This window comes from Vicia villosa, linkage group LG2 (assembly GCF_029867415.1).
Source record: "Vicia villosa cultivar HV-30 ecotype Madison, WI linkage group LG2, Vvil1.0, whole genome shotgun sequence".
Taxonomy (NCBI): Eukaryota; Viridiplantae; Streptophyta; class Magnoliopsida; order Fabales; family Fabaceae; genus Vicia; species Vicia villosa.
In genome coordinates this window covers 214,701,230-214,725,261 of record NC_081181.1, presented here as the reverse complement: position 1 = coordinate 214,725,261, position 24,032 = coordinate 214,701,230, and the positions used below count along the sequence as shown (strand labels likewise).

At 34.1% G+C, this 24,032-nt stretch overlaps 1 protein-coding gene across 1 annotated transcript; it reads right to left on the bottom strand.

Moving 5' to 3' along the window:
- Window positions 1-18,074: 18,074 nt before the first annotated feature.
- LOC131653839 (double-stranded RNA-binding protein 2-like) lies at window positions 18,075-22,966 on the bottom strand. Its single transcript, XM_058924139.1, has 3 exons — window positions 22,509-22,966; window positions 19,526-19,745; window positions 18,075-19,119 (listed from the first exon to the last, which is right to left on the bottom strand). Exons 1-3 carry the CDS (start codon window positions 22,752-22,754, stop codon window positions 18,368-18,370), a joined length of 1,218 nt encoding a protein of 405 aa, XP_058780122.1. The 5' UTR covers window positions 22,755-22,966; the 3' UTR covers window positions 18,075-18,367.
- Window positions 22,967-24,032: the final 1,066 nt, after the last annotated feature.

The following is a 24,032-nucleotide window of genomic DNA, read 5'->3' as shown; positions in this document are numbered from 1 at the left end:
GCATTTCATGCACTTCCTCAAAATCGCCCAACTTGTGCAATCCATAACTCCTTCAATTTTTGTTGTAAGGAAGTGTCCTAGGACTTTTTGGAAAGCCCAAGATGTCCTTTACAAGCCACTTTGGAACCTTTTTTGCATTTGAAGATTTTATCTTGATGATATGGCTCTTGACAAAATACAGCTTTTTGTGAGCTTCTAGAAGGACCTGTAATGTTTTGACTTATATCTCTTATGCGGAAGCATTTATTGGCCTTGGGTCCAAAATCAAAGTTGTAGAAAATTGAATTTACTTGAGAATGAGCTTTGATTGGGGAATTTCTGATAAAGCATGAGAGAGATATGATCAGTCAAAGTTGGGTTGATTGTTAGTTCAAAACCCTAAATTAGTAACTTGGACATTTGTTGATTTTTGAGCTTTCATTGATGAATCATGATCAACCCTTGATAAAATGATGAATGTGACTTCAAAATATTGATTTTGACAAAAAATCAGGAGTTTTGACTGTGATTTGACCATAGTTGACTTTTAGGCCAAACTGGTCGTCTGTTGACCATTTGAACTGTTGACTTAGCAATCTTATGAATCATTGAAACATGGTGTGAGGATTCTTTGAGGAATATGAGAAACCAAGAAGTCCACTTGAGGTATTCAGAACCTGATTTTACCTTGAGAGAAGCAAAACCCTAGTTGTGGGGGTTGTTGGTAAATGAGCTTATTCCTCAGTGCTTGAGCCAAATTATTTGAAATATGATGGGAAAATTTTGGGGTATGACAAATCCCTTCGTAAGAACAAAATTATTCAAATTTGTTTTTCTCAAATTCCTTCCCATGGTCACTTCAAATTCTAACAACATTACACCCTTTCTCTCTTTGGATCCTTTGACACAGTTCTTTGAAGACTTCAAACACATCAGGCTCTTCTCTGATAAAGCTCACTCAGGTGAATCTTGAGAAGTCATCAACAATAACTTACGCATATTTCTTTCCTCCAATAGTTTCAACCTGCATTTGTCCCATTAAGTCCATGTGATGTAGCTCAAGGACCCTAAAAGTGGTAGTAAGATGTTGAAGCCTCTTATCGGACATTCTTGTTTGCTTCCCAATTTGACATTCACCACAGATCCTTTCTTCATTAATCTTCATTCTGGGAATACCTCTGACAACTTCACTTGATAAGACTTTCTTCATACCTTTCAAGTACAGATGGCTAAGCTTTTGATGCCATAGCTTAGATTCATCCTCATTTGACATCAAACATATTTAGAAACATTCGGTTTCTTGAGGACTCCATAAGTAGTCGTTATCTTTTGATCAAGTTCCCTTCATGATAACTCTGCCTTCCTCATTTGTTATTAGGCACTCATGCTTAGTAAACTAAACATTCAGTCCTTGGTCACATAGCTGATTGGTGCTTATTAAGTTAGAAGTTAGTCCTTTAACAAACATTACCTCATCAAGATTAGGTTGTCCTGCACAGTTGATCGCGACTTTACGTGTCTATTAATCTGATGACTGCAATTGCACAGTCGTGTCGTGTAGTTTTAAAAGATATCGAATCCACAGGGACTATGAATCGATCTACTGTTATCTAAGGTTACTATGTAAAGCTAAGGCTACTAATAATTTGATTGTTCCTAAGGGAGAGTGTTTGTGAATAATAAGAAATATAATAATAAACAGATATCAGTATGTATTTCGTCTAACTTTAGGTGATCCGAAAGTCCATTGGCTAATGCATAATTCAATTAAAAATCTTTACTAATTCAATTGGTTAAAAATCCTCGTCTCAAACTTTCGCTCTGTTGATTTAGATTACTATCCTAACTATTAATGTACGCTTTCGCCATCCCATTAGATATTAGAAAAGCTTTTTGGAAACAACGTAATTAATAAAATGCCTGTTTTATGAAGTTGTTATCTATTTAAATCTCCTAATCTCAAACTTTCGCTCTGTTGACTCGGAACATGCTAATATCCCTAACATACGCTTTCGCCATCCCGCTCGGGTGTAAAAACATTTTTTGAAAATAAATAAGTCCTAATTAGTTTTAATACGCTTTCGTCATCCTTAAAACTAATGTCCTATGTCTACTATCCAGTTAAAGATCTCAAACTTTCGCTCTATTGATTTTAACCTTTGACCGTCTTAAACCCTCAAACTTTCGCTCTATTGGTTTTCAGACTTACTAATTAAATTAGACATACAAACCAAAAACAAGTGATATTTAATAAAATATAATTAAGCCAATTTATTTCGGATCCCACAGTTAACTTACTTTACATACCGATATCTTAGTAAATTAGCCAGACATATTAATACGGTTAAGCATGCATAAATTAATTTGGCTTATAATAAAAGGCATGTTAATTGGCATATAATATATCATGCAATAACTATATAAATAAAGGCGGTAAATAGTAAACCTGAATAAAATAAATTGCAACTGAATCTTCAAGTATCGAACTTCCACCACAGGTTGGCTGGATCGTTCTTCGGAATTTAAACGGACGGTAAACAAGGAAATAAAAGCGATAAATCTAACGTAAGGCTAGATTTATAAAAGGTTCACAACAATTTCCGGTGTAGAAATTGTTGTGAGAAAATAAACTGTTTAAATGAAAGCAGGAAGAAAAATAATAAGCGCGGAACAATTTCGGCAGCACTTCGTTAGCAGGAAATCGGACGTTTTGAACTGAAGTGACTGCTTCTAAATATAGGGGAGCTTCTACAGTTGGGACGCGTGAAACCAGGGACTTTTCAAACTGGGACTTGGAGACGTGCGTCTCCACTTTTTGGGGAAGACTCAGCACACGACTTGAGACATGCGTCTCAAGTGGAGAGAATCTAGGAGAGGTTGGAGACGGGCGTCTCCTCTTTGGTGACGTGGCATGGAACGTTGGAGACGTGCGTCTCCACTTGCTTGTGTGGTTTGGGCCACGCACAATTGATTCTCAGTGGGCTGGTCTGTCTCTTTGGGCCTTTGGGTCTCCTTTAGCACATTTGGGCCTTATTTGCACCTCCTTTTTACTTCATCACCCATTTTTCATCTTTTAGGCATAAATAGTGGTCATTTTAGCTCCATTTCCTCTCCTTTTCACAAATAGTCATAATAAGAGTGTAAAACCTGAAACAAAGCAAATACTCGCGTAATATCATAATAAATCAATATAATAAACGGAAAACGCTATAAATATCTATGGATTTCAAGCTAAATATATGATATAAAATCGTGTTATCAACAGTTCAGTTTTCCAACACTTTTTATCTCACCTTTTGATCCATCTCCAAAAGTGATATAGCTAGCAGGATATGGCTTAATATCTACCAAGATCTTCTACACACCAGTCATGTGTCTCGAGAAGCCACTATCAAAGTACCAATCCCCTCTAGTAAGAGTTCTGAGAGAGGCGTGAGCTATTAGAGCTAGCACAACCTTTTTGGGAGTCCATTCCTTCATGGCTTTACCAGCAGCATTTTCTTTTCTAGGATGTGAGTTACGTCTATATAGTCTGTAACAGAAGGGTTTTATATGACCAAACCTTCCACAATAATGGCATCTCCATCTTTAATTCTTTCTTCCAGAGGAATTCTTCTGATGTCGTTACTGATGTTGGAGCATTTGATCTGAGATATTATGTTTTCCTTTAGCTTGGAAAAACTTTACTTCAGTCACTTTGGTTTTGCCTTTTCCTTGATTATGATACCCAACACCTTTCACATTTCCAACATTCTTCCTAGTTTGAATAATCTCATCCAGGACATCAGAACTACTGTTAAGAATTCTAATAGACTTAGTCATATTGTCCAATTTAGAGTTAAATAGGACAACTTCACTCTTTAGTTCAAAGATGATAGACAAATGCTTCACCTTATTTTCCTCCTGGAGCTGAGCAATAGCTTTCTTCTGATCCTCTACCTGTTGACACACTTTCTCACTTTTGAGGCATAACTCCCTGTATGAAATGGAAAGCTCCTCAAAAGTAAGCTCTTCACTATCAAATTCTTCCTCATAGACTCTAGTCAGAGCAGTGATCTGTTTAGAAGTTTCAGTGTCACTCTCAAAATCATATTCTGACCATGAGACAACTAAACTTTTTTTCTTTCTGATTTTTGAGATAAGTAGGAGACTCAACTTTTATGTGTCCATACCCTTCACACTCATGACACTAAACTCCTTTTCCTTGGTAAGACTGCTATTCAGTCTTGGACCTTTTATCAACATCTTGAGTTTTGCTGATGCCGAGAGGCTTTTTCTTGACATTTGGTCTTGACTTCCAGTCCATCTTCTTAAACACCTTATTAAAATATCCACCAAGTAGCACTAGGTCTTTAGATAGATCTTCACATCCATCTTCTGAACTTTCAGCATTGAACACAAAGATTGCTCTCTTCTTCTTTTCATACTTTTCACCAAGCCCCAACTCAAAGGTTTGAAGAGATCCCATGAGATTATCAACCTTCATGTTGTTTATATCTTGGTTTTATTCAATAGCTATGACCTTCATGTCAAACCTCTTAGGTATATATCTGAGAATTTTTCTGACTAGCTTGGCATCTGACATCTTTTCTCCAAGTACACCGGAGGCATTGGCAATTTCAACAATATTCACGTGAAAGTCATGAATACTCTCATCTTATTTCATTCTTAAGTGGTATGAGGTTGAAGTATTGATATATCTACCTTGGAGGTTCCTTCATAAGCAGTCTTCAAGATTTCCCAAGCATCTTTGGTAACAGTACAACCACTTATGAGTCTGAAGATATTCTTGTCCATTCCATTCAATGCTTTGGAGTTTCCTAGAGCATCTTTATCATCTTCATCATCCCAGAGATCCTCTTCCTTTGGTAGGTCAGTAAATTTACCATCCTTGTCTTTGGCCAGTGGGAGACTTCACCCTTTGACCACAACTCTTCATGCCTTACTGTCCATGGACTTAATAAAGGTCACCATACGAGCTTTGCAATAGTCATAATTCGTTCCATCAAGAATACATGGTCTATTCACGAATCCTCCTCTTTCGTTGTCCATTGTACTAGAAAGTATCATCCCTAAATGTTACCTAGAGTTAGAGCATGATACATGCTCTAATACAAATTGAAATTGTGGTGTTTAGATCACAGATGTCCTAAGAGATATCGAGACAATGATCTCTAAACAACACACAATGACAAGGTATACAATAAAACAATGCAAAAACTTAAATGAACACAAGAAACCGTTCACCCAGTTTGGTATATAACAATACCTACTTTGGGGGCTATCAATCCAAGGATAAGTCCACTATGATAGTATCAGTTTAAAGTATTATGCAAACAACCTCTGGTTTACAGCCTTCTTGCCTAATCACTACCCGTGTTATACTTCTACCTATGACTCATCTAGGTATGAGACCCTTCTCAACCCCCCTCAACCACAACCGTGATAATTAGTTTCAACAACTTAGAAGGCACATTTCAAAGACACACTCACTCAATGCTTAAAAGCTTATGAATGATCACAGAACTTACAACTCAAACACACAAGCCTACTCTTCTATCAATATGATATTAAAGAGGCTCGCAAAAACTTCACTAGCCCTAATACATAACACACTATATGTTCCACTCCATAATTAGATTTGTTGGTTGCTATTTAAAGCAATATTTTAGACTGGATTGGGTCTTCAAATCGCAATAGGGTACTGCAGAAAATACTCCAAAATCTTCTCCATGAAGATATAGCTTCACTCGTTAGTTTCCTAAATATTCTCCATAAATAGAAACTAATCATACATCTTGAAAACAGAAGATTGCACAATATTCCAAAATATTCTGCAATTGTAACTTAAAACGGACTTCAACAGATCCATCTGTACCTAAAAGTCACGATGTCAGATGATCCTCTTTAGGACATCTTACTCGACATATCTCTTCAGTTGAAGTGAATAGAACATCTTGTTCAACATGTTCCCATAAGTTAGTTTTACCAAACATAATGCCAACTATATAAAATAGAGAATTAACAATCCTAGGGAAACCATGTACCATTTCACTCGACTTTATGGTACAAACACACTTTAAATCATGGTATCCATACCTTAAACCAAAAAATTGATGGCAATCCATTAGGTGTATATATAGTTGTAAGAAACGTTATGGTTAGTACCACTAAGTATCAAACACGAAAATTGAATTGAATCTACAATTTTACTTGTTGAACAAAAAGGAAACATAGTAGCTATTCCCTCCTAGTGACACTACGTTAAAGGGATAATAAACATTAGTATGTACCACATAAATTTTACCTTGAACTCTCATTGGAATCTAGGGCGCAAAAGATTTCCTTGGTTGTTCTCCTATCAAACAATTCTGGTACACTTCAATAGAAAACTTGATCGTAGGTAAACCATGTACCATTTTCCTCAATTTAAAGGTGAAAATACACTTAAAGTTAGGTGTCTATACCTTAGGTCAAGAACTTGATGGTGATCCAACAAGTGGATCATATTGTTGTAAGTAATGTTGTAGTGAGTACCACTAAACATGAAACACAGATATTGAAATTAGTATTGAATATAAAATTTTACTTTTTGAACAAAAAGGTTTGGGGTTTGTTTGTTTGATTGTCTAATTGACGAAAAATAAATTTTGTAAAATTAATCATTAAAATATTAATCAAGGATGATCCTGACTCATGTTTTCCCTTGTGTGCTTTATATGATCTTGCTAGTTAATATTATTATTCCACGTGATTAACCTTAAGTCCTTAGGGGTAGGGGTGGAAATAGGCTAGGCTAGGCTAGGCTTTAGAAGGCCTGAGCCTGGCCTACGACAAATTTAAAAGGCCTAAGCCTGGCCTAAGGCCTATCATAGGCTCAGTTTTTTGGCCTGGCCTGGCCTGGCCTGAAAGCCTATTTAAAAAGTTTGTATCTCATTAAAGTTTTCAATTAATCTATATAACTTAAAAAGTCTTGTAGGTCGGCCTATATATACAGATATAAGTGAACCTATTTAACATTTGTCATATATATATATATATATATATATATATATATATATATATATATATATATATATATATATATATATATATATATATATATATATATATATATATATATATATATATATATATAGAGGGTAGTCTATTTAGCTTTTTTTCCTAATATATATGAATACATAAACCAACTTAATTAACATATCTCTAATATATATGAAAATATAGGCCGACCTATAAGGCTTCATAGGCTTTTTTAACAGCCTAAGCCTGGCCTATTTAATAAAATAGGCTTTTAAAAAAGCCTAAGCCTGGCCTCTTTGTTAAATAGGTCTGGCCTGGCCTAGGCCTATGTAGGCTAGGCCGTAGACCCCTGTAGGCCGGCCTGGCCTATTCCCACCCCTACTTAGGGGTTAAACTTTTATCAACTTTTAGACAAAAACTCTTAATTTATTTGCAAGTTATAATCTAAGATTAAGTATTTAAATAACATAAATATGAATTTCACCATTCCACCCCTAGTCCTAGGCAATGGTCAACAAAAATACCTAATTCAAAGTCTTTACATATTCCACTTTCATTTTATAAGACTAACCATAAAACAATTTATCGCTAATCAATCAATAAAAAGAGTTAATATCTAATATTAGATAACTAACATAATAATAATACATTAACATAGAAATTGCATACAAGGGTACGAAGTTATGCCATAAGATCAAGACCTCATCCCCAAAAATTAGGAGTTTAGCTACTCATAATACAATTAAACATAAAATAAGGGTTGGAGAAATATTGCATAAATCATACATAAGATAAATGAGCTCCAATGGTGAAGATCCTCCTTTTTACTCTTGAACAACTTTGAAAATACTCATTTCTCTATCAAAATCGAAACCCATGTGATCTACCAAGAACTTAACATATACAGAAGAATTTTTATCATGCAATCACGATGCGATCAATCACTTAAGCTAGCGTGGAAAGATGCATGGTTCCTTACAACCCACCACGATCGAATATGATCTCAATGCGATATTTTCATGGGTTGTGTTCTATTGGCTTCATGAATTAATCCATGAAATTATACCACGATTTGGTGAGTTATTCATTTTTCTTCTCATGTATTCAATTCTTGTGTGTCATCCTTACTCCATTTCTTGTTATTATAACTTCCGCCGTGTAAAATACCATAAAATTGTCTGATTTGACTTATTTTGAAATGAATTAAACTTTTCCATAATATCTTTAGTATGGATGACGCCAAATTAAAATCTAAGAAAATGTATTATGATAGGGTGTCACCTCATAATGAAGACATTGAAATTTCAGGATTGATGTAGACTTGAAAAGTTCTATTTTGAGAAAGACAGACTCTCAAAATAGTTTTTTTGATGTGCTTCAAAGATCGTCATCAAATTGTTGGCAAGGTGAATAGTATATCATTTCTCAAGCAATTGACTCATGCTCAACAAGTTATTTTTCATGCTTGGAATATATAACACACTTGTGACTAATACTTGAAATCCTTGCTTGCCTCTGATGAAAACGTCACCAAATCCCTTTGACATAATAGTTCTATTATAAAAAAAAATTGTTTTTGTCTTTATTGAATTATCAAAATTAATAAACTATTCATGAGGACTTGTCATGTGATTTGAGAAAATTATGTCTAAATACGAACCATCTATACCTCTAAATTCATCATTTGTTGTTGACATCGGGGGGACGGGGTTTGAGTTTGAGTCACTCTCACCTTGAGCCATGTGTGCTTCATTGTCTACATTGCATTTGCTTCTTGGAACATGTTTGCCTTACACTCACCCGCAAAATGTGTTAGATCTTGTGTTTGGGGTCTACTGCAAAACATGGATAAGAAGAAGATGAAAATGGTATGATGAAAGTTGCACAAAATAAATTCCAAAGCGTGTGTTTACACTAAGCTTTAGGTTCTATTCGCCTCCACCGATTCAGGCAATTGTATGCAAATGGGTTAACCGAAGAATCCCCTTCAGAATACTTTAGAAACCTTAACATGAATCACACATTCACATTAAGCATATCGATTAACAATATTTTACCGAATAAAGTTCTCTCTTTTATCTCATGCACTAGAAAAAAAAAATTTGATATAGTTTTTGGCATTTGAAACATGTTATTTTGTATGTTTTTTATGCCTACAAATTATCTCTATTTATAGAGAAATCCATGCCACTTGGTGAAGGGAAACAACCATTTGAAAGATTTTGTTCATAAATGATTACATTGCTTCAATTGTAAAATATTACACATTTTCTCTAAAATGTATTTTTTAACCATTACAACTTTCTAAATATATTTTAAAAATTTCTCTCAAAATATACAAACCTTTGACAATTATAACATTGAATATTTTTATTGTTAGTTTATTTAGCTCATTTCTTATATTATTATCGTTTCATGAAGAGAATTGAGGGTGATCATCTCTTGGAGTTATCTTGTTGTGATTTCCCTTTCTTAAATTTGTCTTTTCCCTTCCACTTTGAACCATCACCTTTCTTGGATGTTTGAGCTTGGAGAGCCTAATCAATCACTGATTATTTGATTATTTCAAACAATCTTTGTTCACGTACTTCCAAAAACCTTTTCAATTTCTCTACCTTCACTATAGACAAATCTTTTGATTTCTTGATTTCTATTATAATTTAATAAAATTTGAAAGAGAGAGTGGGCATCACTTTGTTTACGATAGTTTGAATAGAAATAACTTCATAACTATTCTTCATTTAATTAGTGGTATGTGTGATCCTATTGAAATACTTTGCAACCCTTTCATTGTTCTTCATCTACAATCACTTGAATTATCTTCTTAATATTGAATATTGATAAGCGAATTTTGTTGAGTATGTCATCATCGACAGGAATTTTTTCAAGAATGTCTCACACCTCTTTTGAAAATGTATCATTTTCAATTTTATGAAAATTTACAATATCAACACATTGACGGGTTAAAAACATTGTCAACAAATCCCTATTTTTCTATTCTTTATGTACAACAACTTCAACATCATATGTTTCGTTGGAAACCAAAAAAAACACCTTCATTTTCTTTTTTCATCTATTATAATTCTTGTTGTCAAGAATGAAAAGCTTCCCCCATAAATTATTTGTATGATTCTCCAATGAACTTTACATGTTCACTCGATGAACAAATTGAATATGGACACCAAATTTTTAACACTTTTTCAAACCCATGAGTTTAAGGCTCTAGATACGAGTTACTAGAACAATGCCATCACACACATACACATATAAGAAAAAGAGAGAAAATGTAATGAAAGTTGTGTGTTGCACATTATAATTAATGATCACAAGATAACTATTTATACACCACTAATTAAATTCACAATCACTAATCAAGCCCAAAACAATTTAACTGGGTTTTATCAATTGTATGCTTCATCTTAATTGATACAAAATAGAGTGTGACATGAAACTCAATCAATGTGAAATAAATAAAAAATTATTTAAAGTAGGCAAAGTATATCCATAAACATAAAGAAATAGAAATGTTGTATGAATATCTTTGTGTTGATGAATCATTTCTCTATTAATTCCACCCTCCATACTAAAACATTTTTTCACTACAAAGCTTTTAACCTACAATTGACAAAAATGCCACTGCAGGGGACATGGTTGAAGTTACTTTGGCTTTGAATGGAGGGCACCACACCCTATTAGATATCCTTATAGGCTCAAACATCCTCAATTGAAGACAAAAAAACATGACAATTTCCCACTATATATATTTTTTTGACAATTATTATCACTACATGACAAGCAATATAATTATTACTTGTATAACAATCTTATGTGTGAGCCATCACATTGTCATAAAGATATGTTTATTTAGGCTTAGGTGAGAGGCAAAGGGACCCATTATAAAAAAACAGCCATTGATTATATTTGAAGAATAATACTACCTGCGATTGATATGCCAAAGGACATCTTGAGTTGTTTCATGACTATTTTTCAGCTGTTTTTGTCCTCACTACCATGATGGATATGAAATGTTTTACTATAGTGAGATCTTTTTTATTTACTATTTTATCTGTTTATAAAAGTGTATAGTACTCTTTCTTTTAATTTTTATTGTATGTGAGAATATAAGTAAACAATTATACTATTTGTAATAATTTTGATGAGGAAACATTGATGTTTATTGTCAATGCATGAGAGACAGAGACAATGACAATGAAATAATTCTACTACTCATATATGAATGAGAGCAATGATAGATCAAAGATGTTCAATGACTACTTTTATAAAAAAAAAACAAAAAAAAAAACAATCTTTCAATTATAATGAAGGTTCTTAATGCATAGACGTATGTTTATTTTAAATGTAATAAACTTTAAAAATTGCAAAGAGTATTTGCAAATGAAGATTGATGCAAGTTGTAAAATGGATTTTTCACCATTGCTAAAATGCACGGTTGCTATTCGTGTATGGGCATATAGATATATCATTGGTAACAAGATTTACAAAATTTGTTCGAGTTGGCGGAAAACGTGCCAATTATGCTTAGAGAAATTTGTAAAGTTTATCAACAATATATTTTGACATAATACTTGAATGCATAAATTCTTGCATGGAAATGATCATAAATTTATAAGAAGTGAGAAAATTTTAATTTATTTAAATTTTAATTTCTTTTTTTATAAATTAAAATTTTATGCTTGATTGTATGTAAAAGAATTTCTTATAGTTGTATCTATTTAAAAAATTTCCCTAACAATAATATTGATTGTCTATATTTACAAATGAGAGAGACACGTGGCTATCTAGGCGTGTTAGATTTCACAAAGTATTTTATTTATACCGGAAATATAAGAATTGATTGGTTGCATGGAAATGATTGGAAGATCGCAAGTCATATATTGGTTGGAGATACCGTTTTAAAATAATTTATATAGACAAATATCCCTTATTTTATAAGTCAATTTTGTAAAAGTAAATTAGATCGAATTCTAATATCAAAACCTATCAATCGGATTTTGAACACCCACTACACACTAATTTTAAAAGGGTGTTAAGCGTCATTTCAAGGTCACAAGAGAGAATATAAAACTAGTTGCCCAACAATAAGACTATGCCAATAAATATGTGGGAGGAGCATTTTAAATGAGACAATCTAGATTTACAATTATATGTTGTCTATCACATATAATTTTGTCATATTACATATATAATCGTTGAAGACTAACATTGCATATTCATTTGTGTATTCATTTGTTTATGGTTATTAGTATTAGGGGTATTCATGATGCGGTTTAGGCGGTTTTGATGTAAAAAATCATCCGAACCGCAAGAGGAAAAAGTGTGCGGTTCGATTTGGTTCAATATAAAACTAGTTTTGATTTGGTTCGATTGGGTTGGTTCGGTTTTTTTTAACAAAAGTTTATTAAGTCACACATACACATATTGATTACAACATAACTTTGTATTTGGTCATTTATACGTTATCAAATAACAACAAAATTCATCATATTTAGATAACAACTTTTCATTTAAGATACAAAAACAATATTAGATAAAAGTGGAATAAAAAACATAAAATAGTAGCATAAAATAATATCAAAAATATTATAATAAAATAGAAAAAAAGAGAAGATGAAATATTAGAGAAGATGAAAAAAAGAGCAAAAGAGATGCGATTAGATAAGAAGAGGAACATTAAAAACGTAACTGGAAGAGAGAACAGTAGAATAGAAATAATAAGATGAAAAAGAAAGAATTTAAGAGATAAAAGACTAAAAAAGAATATGTGATATTTATTTGAAAAAGAAGATGAGAAGAAGGTGCAATACCGTTAAGAGAGATTTGAGAAGACTTAAATTGAAATCTTAAGTGTGAGGAAGAGAAAATCATTCGTAATCATAAGGCTAAGGCATAATAGGTTTGAGTTTGGGTTGGATATAAGTTAATTGAAGTTTGGGGGATTGTAACATAATACGGTTTGGTTCGGTTTATAAAATACAAACCGCAAACCAAATCGAACCGTGCGGTTTGTTTAAAAATGGTCCAAACACATCCAAACCAAATGCGATTTTTTGCGATTTCGGTTTGGTTTGGTTCGGTTTTGCGGTTTTCTATTGAGCCGGTTTGATTTTGAAGACCCCTAATTAGTACGGATTCAAAGTTTTTAGTATCGTTGTCTTAATTAATTTCAGCAAGTCATTTAATTTGAGTTACACTTATTTTATTTTTGTCAAGTATTTTGAAAAACACCAACAGAAAAATGTTCTGAGTTACTTTCATATTGTACAATGTCTATAGGTTGTTTTTGAATTATTTACGTGTTGAATATGATTTAGATTGTTGAGATAATTATGGATTTTTGAGAGTATAATTCATATTGTTGAGATAATTATGAATTATTGAGATAATTATAGATTATTGAAATAATCTATTATTGTTTATATTGTTGAGATAATTATGGATAGAGATAATTATTTGTCGAGGAAAACTATGGATTATTGTTTAAGATAAACTAAAATCTGGTATTATATAACTTGTAATGTTGTAATCTATATACAATTCATAAGAAATAAATAAGACTGAACTATAATTTGCTCTATAGTTGATAAGTGTTTAATTCATATTAAAATATCATATTATCATATAGCACTTATCTCACTTATTTGACACATTTCTCACATAAAAACCCTCACTTATTGAATAAACTATTATTGTGCAAGATTACTTGGCTTGATTTGCATTTGTGCAGGATTTCGCCTTAAAGCAAAAAAATAGAAAATAGAGCATTCGCTGCAGCGAACTATATTTCGTTGTAGCGAACTCCTGGAAGTCAAAGGAAAATTCCAAAAAAATAGATACTTCGTTGCAGCGAATGTGTAGCGAAAGCCTGATTCGCTGCAACGAACCATTTTTCGCTGTAGCGAACCAAGTCAGAAGCAAAACATCCAGTTTCGCTAGCAGCGAGCAACAACACAGGAGATTCGCTGCAGCGAACCATATTTCGCTGTAGCGAACTTTGACGGTCTGCTGAAGGCGGTTCAAACTCAAAGACTTAACCCTGAAGCAAACGTTCGTTGTAGGCTTGTAGCGAACTTTCTTTCGCATAGCGAACTCAGGCGGCCAGAACTGCTATAAAAGGAGCAGAGCACTAGGGATGGCAAGCTGACCCAAACCCACGGGGCCCACCCGCACCCGAACCCGAGTCAACGGGTGAAAACCCGAGTTGATTGGGTTTGGGTTCGGGTGCCACCCGATATTTCGCGTTCGGTTTGGGTAGTGTGAAACCCGCACCCGAAACTCGAAATCACACCCGCTTATATATATATATATATATAATATATTGTGGAAAGTTGTAGGAAAAATGTATTTTGTGTATTTTGTTTCAGGTTCGGGTTTGGGTGAAAAAACCCGAAACCCAGCGGGTGTGGGCGTCGGTGTTGTTTTTCCACCTGAACATTATTTGGGTTTGGGTGCGGGTTTGGGTGCGGGTTTGGGAAGTGTGAAATCCGCACCCGACCCGAACCGTTGCCATCCCTACAGAGCACAGTTCAGAAAGCATCATTCATTTTCTATCTTTGTAATACACTCTGTAATAGCAGTAGAATAGAAATAGAAGAGGTTTTTAGGTAGAAAGAGCTGGATACACATCAAGAGTCGGAAAATCGTCATTGATGTCGATGCAACTCCATTCTTCCATTGTTCATCAAGCTACCATGAGTAGCTAAATCCCTCTCTTGTTGGGATTGGTCGTATTTCACCGAAACAGTATGTATTTTCTTTGATCATGGCGTTATATAATTTATGTTTGAATCATTATCGTTGTTATCTTCATTTTACCGTCTATTTCATGGATTGAATTGATATTGACAAATACGATTCTAATCTCGATCCAAGATAACAACTATTAAACTCTAAATGCTAGACATAGATTTAGGTTTAATATTCACTTCAAGTATTGAATCTTAATGCTATCGTATCGTTTAATAGGCTGAGAAATCGTTGATTAAACCATAAGGTAAGAAATTTCAACAAATGTTTAGACATGAACTTTGTTGTGAGCAATACGTGATGATAATGAAACTAGCATGAATTCTGTATAACTGATCCGAGATTTGCAAATTGAATCGGTGGATGAAAACTAAATTTCCAACAAGTCTATTTCTCTGAACTTATCTTTCGCTATTTACGCAATTTTTACTTTCCTTAACTTTAAGTCAAACAATCTTGAAACTTTATGCTTAGAACTATAGAAATTGTTGAATGGTTTTGATATCGCTCCAATCCCTGTGGATACGATAATACACAATACTTATATTTGATTTTACTCAACATCAATAGTCACAAACATTGGTAATTTGGCAGAACTGCAAGCACAAAGCTTTTGTGTATTTCTCTACTTTGATTTGTATTCGCGTTCCAGGTCCAACAATTGGTATGATGATGATTAATCCAGGACGTGCAAAATTTGAAGTGATTTGGTTTGACGAAACGAACAATTTTGATTTATGGCAAAATAGGGTTAAGGATATGTTGACTCAATAAGATTTAAGAAAGGCGCTTCGTGATGAGAAACCGACATACATCACAACCATTGATTAGAACGAGATAAAAGGAGAAAGCTGCGGGTTTGATAAGACTTTGTGAAATTGGAAAATCAGTAGATGTCCATGACGCTCAAGAACAAATTGTTCGCGAAGCAACATCTATATAGCCTAAAGATGTAGGAAGGAGGAAATTTACAGGATCATGTCAACGCTTTCAACAACATTCTTGCTATGTTGAAGTTGTTTTGAGCAGAATTGACACGAGCAAAGCAAAGCTTATGAGTACTCCATTGGCGAAATATTTTAAGCTCTCTTTAGAACACCGTTCGAAGACAGACTCCGAGATTGAAGGTATGTCTAAGATTCCTTATGTCAGTGTAGTTGGTTATTTGATGTATGTTATAGTTTACACTATACTGAATTTGGCACAAGCAATTAGTCAAGTGTGCAAGTTCTTGTCCAAGTCAGGGAAGCAACATTAGAAAGCATTTAAGTGATTTCTAAGGTACTTAAATGGTACAACGGATCGTGGTATCATGTTTAGCATGGAACAGGGTGTTCCATCAATTGTGGGATATGTGAATTCTGACTATGCATGTAATCTGAATGATACGAGATAATAAAGTATGTCTTTACTCTTGCGGAGGGACCAATATGTTAGAAACTATCAATTCAATCCATAGTAGCTATGTCTACAACTGAGGCAGAATACATGACGTAGTTAAAGCTGGCAAGGAAGGATTGTGGCTTACAGGATTCGTGAAAGAGTTGGGTGTTAAGCAAGGTGGAGTTCAGTTACATTTTGATAGTCATAATGCTATCTATTTGGCGAACAATCAGGTGTATAGTTCTAGGACGAAACATATTGATGTGAGGTTCCACAATATCATGGAGTTGTCGGCATCCACACAAATATTACTTCAGAAGGTTCACAATTTAGAGAATACAACTGATATGTTGACCAAACCAGTCACCAATAACAACTTCAAATATTGTTTGGACTTCTTACATGTTTTTCAATGCTAAGCCAATCACCTGAATGTAATCGATTACACCAATTTGAATTACCATTTATTCATAATACAACCAACTTGTAAACATTGAATTATAAGAGATGATTTCCCCCTCTTAATCTAATATTATACGGTGAAATGCAATCTAAAACCAGCTCTAGAGGATATATTTTGATGTGTAATTAGAGGTATTGTTGAATAATACAAAAAGAGCCGGACAAAACAAGGTTGAATTGCAATAAATGAATAAGAATAACCAATTGTATGTTTCTGGGTCCTCTGCCCTCAATTATGACAATTACTTCCACTTTGTGATGGCTATGTTTATGGAAAAGAGGACCTTCTAACTTCATAGTAATTATTGACTCAAGATGAAACGTGCTGAACTTTCAATTCTGCCAAATTCAAACAAGCATTAAACAAACACCAACCACCTCTCCATAACTCATTCTGAACTTCCATTTAAGTATCCCACACTGTTGAGGTTCCATATTATCACTATGTACCTCTGTTTGTTTAATTTTAGAATCTCAAGATTGTGTCTTGAGTCATTTATATATAGTAAAAATGTCTTTATCTTTGAATAGTGTTTTCATACAGGGAGGAGGTTGTAATACAATACTATAGGATGAAAATGACTTTACATGTAGACGAGGTTTTTTCTTTTTCTGATTTAATGTGACTTCACATTCGAACAACTTGAGTGCCTGCTTCAATTCGTTGAATGGAACATGACATTGATGATTGAGAAAAAGGATGACAATGCAAGTTCCTCAACAAACTAAGTGGTTACATACAAAGATAAAGGTCTATTTTATTACTATTCAACTATTGTTTGTCGGTATCCCTCTTCACAATAAATTAATTTATCAATATCAGCATGATATCATAAGACATATTGCTAACAAGTGTCTCCAAATAATAACATAATTCAAAAGAATCCATTTTTAATTCGGAATAGACAAATGCTAACATTTGATAAGTGTTTTAGTATTGATTTAGAAGTACAAATTACTCCGAACATGTTTGGTTTGACTTTTGGATACTTTTTACACTGAAATTTATTGTTCAAATCACTTTTACATAAATATATTCAAACATAAATCAATTCTACTAAACTCAATTCTAATAAAATCAATTCTACTAGAATCAATTCTATCGTCAATCCAAACACACTCTCCCTCCATCTCATAGTGAGTGTTTTATTTGTAGTAGTTTCTCTCAAATTATGTTTTCTATAATACTATTGCATCATTTATTAAACTAATTACAAGTATATATTGGACACATACTAAATAAAATACAATTATATATCTCAACAGCTCAAGCATCACATCAACCAATAACAGGTAAAGCTAGTAAAAGACCAAAGACTGAACCTAGGAACTTGATATATAAGCTGTCTGGTACGTTTCATGACCAGGGTTTCTAAGAGAGACTCAGACTGAATTCACATTGATGTGAGGAATATAAATGCAGAGTAAGTGGAGCATTACTGATCACAGGACAAAGCAAGTAATAATCATTAATCAAACTCGCATACTTGCTGAAAAGGTATGATAAAATAGGACATACATACATTGCATATAGTAAAAGCTGGTAAATTTTATGCCAAACTACTCTGAATTTTACAGAAATTGAGCTACGGATGCTAATTAACCTGTGCCAACCCTCGAATTTAACAGGACAAAATGGGGGCAAGGAAGGAAATAGGGAGAGATATTTGACATCACTCATTATAGGATGCGAACCAAGCTATCACAACAAAAACATGATGGTGTTCCAATGAATTCAGACCTGCTCAAATCAATTTCAAATTTTTAGCTGCTCCAAACTCTGCAAAGTCTCTGGTTGTGGTGGGCACTTCTCAGTCTTCTCCGTCTCTAGAATTTTAGCTGGAAGCTTATCTTGTTCAGCAGGAGCAGGTAGATTATTTTGAATGGGGGGAGATTCATCTTTTCTTGGTGGAGGGGCAGCAAATACAGGAATAGCTTGCCGAATACTTACTGGAGGAGCAACTCGTACAGGGGGAGCCCGTATAACCTGATGAACTGAGGCAGGTGGTGGAAGAGGTGGTGCAGAGAATACGGGTACTACCGTCCTCATAGCCACTGGAGGTGCAATCCCATGGCAAGGTGATCTCATTTGTCGGATGGGAACATAAGGTGCTGCCCCTGCTGCAGGGAACCTCAGAGGACGGGTCATCCAGTTTTCTTGTGCATAAGATTGTGGCGGCTGCACAATCGACTTGTCACTGGTTGCTGTTGTTAGCGGATGCCTGCTTCGAGGATTTTCATTTGATGTTGCCGATGAAGGTTTGTTTCGAGGTCCTGTCTTTGGGCAAATTAGGGGAAGGATCTTTGATGTGGTGGCAGGAGGTTGAGAACTAGCTGGCCTGAGATTTTGAATCTGAAACTTCTTCTGAAATGGAATAGGCGCATTTCGGTTAGACATCGACATCTTTTCCTTCAGACGGTAGTTCAGCAAAGCCCGAGCTATAGTGATCTGTTCTAATTCGTCATTGTTCTCAGGTTCAGTTGAAGAGCTAGCACTCTCTTTTGCCACTGATGAGAAAGGAAATTATTGTTAATTCATATTCAGCCCTTTACAAGGGAAATAAAAAATCTGACTCAAATACACAAAATGATAAAGTGGTTTAGAATAACACAAAAGTAACAAACTTTATGGCACTAATATCATGTCTTTAGAAGAATTAAATTAATTTTTCAAATAGATTTCGTGCATCACCCACCACAATACCATTAGATGGAATTTTTAGCCTAAATCATCGGCCACATGCCCACATGTTTAAAAGAAAATATGAAAAATCAAGAAAACAGGCTCAACGAGTTAGGTATTGCCTTTGTGGCCTATGTATCTTCGAATGAAAAATTTATGTGAAGTGTGAACATTCATATATTTTCATGAAAGCAATCAATTTTTCAAACAAAAGGTTAGCCACCCACTTACATTGCTTTAAAGATGACCAAGCTGCCATGGCTGCATTTTTCTCGGCTTGTTTCTTATTCTTGGCAGGTTCACCGGTAAATGTGATTCCAGCTAATTCTACTATTCCAGTAAAAACAGGTAAATGTCCTAGGCCTGATCTGAATGTTGTGTACTGAGGCAATGGAGCCCCTACTCGCTGTGCAATTTCCTGTAAGAGATTCTTGTAAACTCCAGTCTCATCCTAAAAAAAGATGAACATGATGAGTATATGAACAAAAAGCTACCAAGGGTAGGAAGATGACATGGAAAGGCTGCTGTATGGATGAATAATCATATTAGCAATGATATCAGGCTAATATAAAAAACATATTTAGAATAAGGCTACCTAAAATAATTCCAACAATGGGTCAGGAGACTGATGGGTCAGAAGACCCACTACCATCAGTGGACCAATTCTCCTTTTCTAAGAATTTCTTTTTTGATTTGGATATAGTACATATAAGATTTGCAGGAATATAATACATATAGAAAAAAATAATGCCATGTACCAAGTGCGGGATTCCAACATGATAAGGGGAAAGATAAAAGGCTAAGTACGCCCCCTTCTCCCCCCCCCCCCCCCCCCCAAAAAAAAAAAAAGAGGAATAAATTGCAGAGATTGTATTCATGAGTACATAGTGAACCAAATACATTATGTTTACAATTTTTTTTTCCTTTTCCTACACACTGGGAGTATTGACATCAAAATGAAAGAAGGGAAAAAAAAAACATATCTACAACACAATATGCATTTTATGCAAATTATACAACACATTTTAGACCCAGATTTATGTTCTCTTTCATGTATGATTCTAACAAAGACTTTATGTAATGGGTCTCTAACTAACCCTTCCCTGTATCCCCCGCCATGGTATAAAATTTACAGCAGGTTACCTTTGGTTTATCATGTGTTTTAGAATGGCTACATAAACTATCTCCGAAGTTTCACTAATAATACAACTTTTCTTCAGAAACAACAACTATTGGTAAGATTATTGGTTCTATAACTATCTACAATCTATGAAGTACAAACATTTCCCCATCTTTGAGTGTTGGGAGTCAAACAAACTTCCAGCTGACAATAACAACTGTATAACAAATGCATAATACTCCTCACCAGGTGACTGATTAAAAACATTTTTTAATTGACATGGAGATACCTTTTGAACATTCGCCAACACTCAACTATGGGTTGACAAATCTAGCACACAACTCTTATAAAAGAACTTTCACTATGTTTATTAAATAACTTTTGGAAATGTCAACTATACACATTCAAGCCAACAACTACATATGAATGTTTGAAATTGACACCATCCATTCACACTCTTAACTAACAGCTCCATATATATGTGTCTATGTATGCCTTACCCCAATGTCACATATTCTAGACATTGTTTGTGTAAATATCGTGCACTCATGTCTAGTGTGAGTATCGCCAAAATTGTGTTAAAAATAAAATAAAAAGGACGACATATGTGTCAGTCGACAAGCAAAAGAGATTAACAGATTGGATATGACGATTAATGTAATGGGGCTCTTAAAAAAAAACTTTTGTATATTTTAGATACTACTGTTGACAATTTTGCTATACAAACAGTCAAACACCATACCCAACGCAAACCCCCAGTTAAAAGTCAACATTTATCATCCAAAGTCCAAACTCTAGGTTTTTCTTTGCTTCTTGTTGAACCAATACAACAGTTGGTTTTATACAAGATGTAAAACCAATCGAAATAAGAATTCAAGTGTAACTTATAGCATTGTTCATTTACTTAAATACCAGATTGAGAATCTGGGAAACTTTCCTAATACTACTCTAATTTACTGGCATTTCTTTGGTAACATAAAATTCAGATATTCAAGAAGCACTAGAAGCAATATAAAAACAGCAAATCCGCGACATTCCTTCCCTGTATCATACTACCAATGACTAGTCACTAAGCGAACAGAACAGGCACGGCACATGTGTGTATTCAAGGTTTAAAAAACGGTCTTTTATTGTGACAAAACGGTATTGGAAAGAGCCCATACCAATATTTACTGTTGTTATGCTGAGAAAAAAGCCACAGATGGAACGCGTGAGACGCCGTTACGACACCTTTCCAGCCTCAGAATTTTTCAGAAAATAATATTTATAAATGTTGTGACTAATTCACACCGCGACGACCACAATCAATAAAGCAACACATGTACCGACCAAAATCACAAAAGTCTTTATGCGACCGCAACCGTTGTTTAAAACCTTGAGTGTATTCTCAATTTGTAATTCCAGCATTTTTTAATTTTATTCAAGGTTTAAAAAAAAAAATCTGTTATTGTGACAAAATGGTATTTGAAGGAGCCCATACCATTATTCTCCGTTTTTATATTGAGAAAAAAACAACACATGAAATGCGCGAAACGCCGTTACGACACCTTTCCAGACACAGAATTTTTCAGAAAATAATATGTATAAATGTTGTGATTAATTCACACCGCGACAACCGCAATCAATAACGCAGCACCCATACCAACCAAAATCACAAAAGCCTTTACGCGACCGCCCGTTATTTAAAACCTCGGGTGTCTTCTCAATTTTTAATTCCTGCGTTTCTTAATTTCATTCACAGTAACATCCATAAATAAAAAACAATAAGAATAAAATCAAAAACCTAATCTCCAAAACAAAGCTAAACAAAACTGTTACAGGTGCACATAGATTCGGCGCCATGATTCTTTTCTAATTGACACAGTTCCTACCTAATCCCACCTTGAATCATACAAATACAGGGACACTTTGGTCATTCCACGACCAACTCAGGAAAACACGCGCTTCCTCTCACAGTAATCATACTTTAGCTATTTTGTTTTCGTTCCTATTTTTAGTTTCATACACAAAATTTCCACCGTTATAACAAAGAACGAAAAAAGCAAAAACCCTAAAACAAAAAGCGACATTGATAACGATAGAAATCAAACTCACGAGGATCTTAGCGGCGAGTGAGTGCGAAGGACCACGGTGCGAGAGCGAATTGAGCGCTACTTCGGCAGCGGAATGTTCAGCTTGACGGAGAGTCGAACAGTACTGAGGACTCTCGAAGATCTCGCCGTTAAAGTTAACGGTAGCTTTAAACCTCGGCGCGTGATCGGGACCTTCTCGGATACAAGTGTACGAAGGAAGATTGAAGCAGCTCCTCTGCGCCAGCTCTTGAAGCTGGTTCTTGTACATTTTCCGATCTCTCTCTCAGTTCGGTGAAGTAGTAGATAAACAAATGAATGCTGTGAAATAGATCGGGTTGGGAGAATCTCCGGCGAGTGGTGCCGGAAACGGTTACCGGCGATAAGGTTTGGTTTTAGGGTTGAATGAGAGGGAGTTAGAGAGAGAAAGTGGAGGAGCGAGAAAGAAGAAGGAGAAGAAGTAGAGAAGAAGAGTAATTAATAATATAAAAAAAAATATTACTATTATAAGATTATTTATTTATTGCGTTGTTGTTGGGAGTCAACTTAACGTTAGGCTGCAGGTGTAGCACTGCATGGATCTCAAAGATTCTTACCCTTTTTTTATTTTTCATTTATAAATTATTGGGTACTTATGCTTTTAACTATTTGAGTGATTTTAAGTTTTACTATTATTTTGAAAGTGATATCTTTAAATTATTTTCATACATTTTAACATTATAAGCAAAAGAATTATTTTTCCCATTTACTAAAAAAAAAAGTTTAAAAAGGTTTAATTTTCTTGATTTTGTATGAAAGAATAAGATAGTTATTAACTTATTCCAAATTAAATTATTATCTTTATGTAATAAATAATTAATGTAATGTAATTTAAAAACAAAGTTGTTAAATGCGCGTATGTAATAAATAATTAATGTAATGATAATTTAGAAACAAAGTTGTCAAATGCGCGTAAATTAAATGATATTTGTTTATTAAGGTAGAAAATGATGAAGATTTTTTGTTTATAAATAGAAATATGTTTATATCACGACAGTTAATTCGTGATATTGATGCAGATGTTTTGCCAGCTATCGTCAATTGTTCTCTGTATTTAAAATCGTCCACTAATACATTGTATCTCCAATTATGTGCGTTAGTCACATTCTTATCACCCTATTCTCTTTCCATATAAACTATTTAAATGCGTTTTCCTTTTTATCTACGCGTTATATACACGTTAAAACGTATTTTTTCTAAAACCCTTTATTCAAGGATTGAACTAGGTCAGATTTCATTTTCTTACAACTTTAAAGTTAATTTCCAATCTCGTAACCCTAAATTGACATTATCCACTTAAATAAGTGAGACAAATGAACTATAAATATTTGGGTCTTTATCCACATAGGAATGAAGCCCAAACCCAACAAATCTCTCCCTCACAACTATGTGGAGAAAATTGCCAAACTGATGACATCAAAATAAGTTTCAAATTTCCCTTTTGGTAATGTTTTAGTCATCATATATGAACCATTATCATTTGTATAAACTTTACCTAACTCCAACAAAT

Excerpts from the sequence above, each read along its gene's own strand:
- LOC131653839 (XM_058924139.1), bottom strand. The coding sequence starts at position 22,754 with ATGTACAAGAACCAGCTTCAAGAGCTGGCGCAGAGGAGCTGCTTCAAT. Across the intron at positions 19,746-22,508 it reads CACTCGCCGCTAAGATCCTC|GATGAGACTGGAGTTTACAA; the intron begins GTGAGTTTGATT and ends ATCTTTTTTTAG. Across the intron at positions 19,120-19,525 it reads TTGGTCATCTTTAAAGCAAT|TGGCAAAAGAGAGTGCTAGC; the intron begins GTAAGTGGGTGG and ends CTTTCTCATCAG.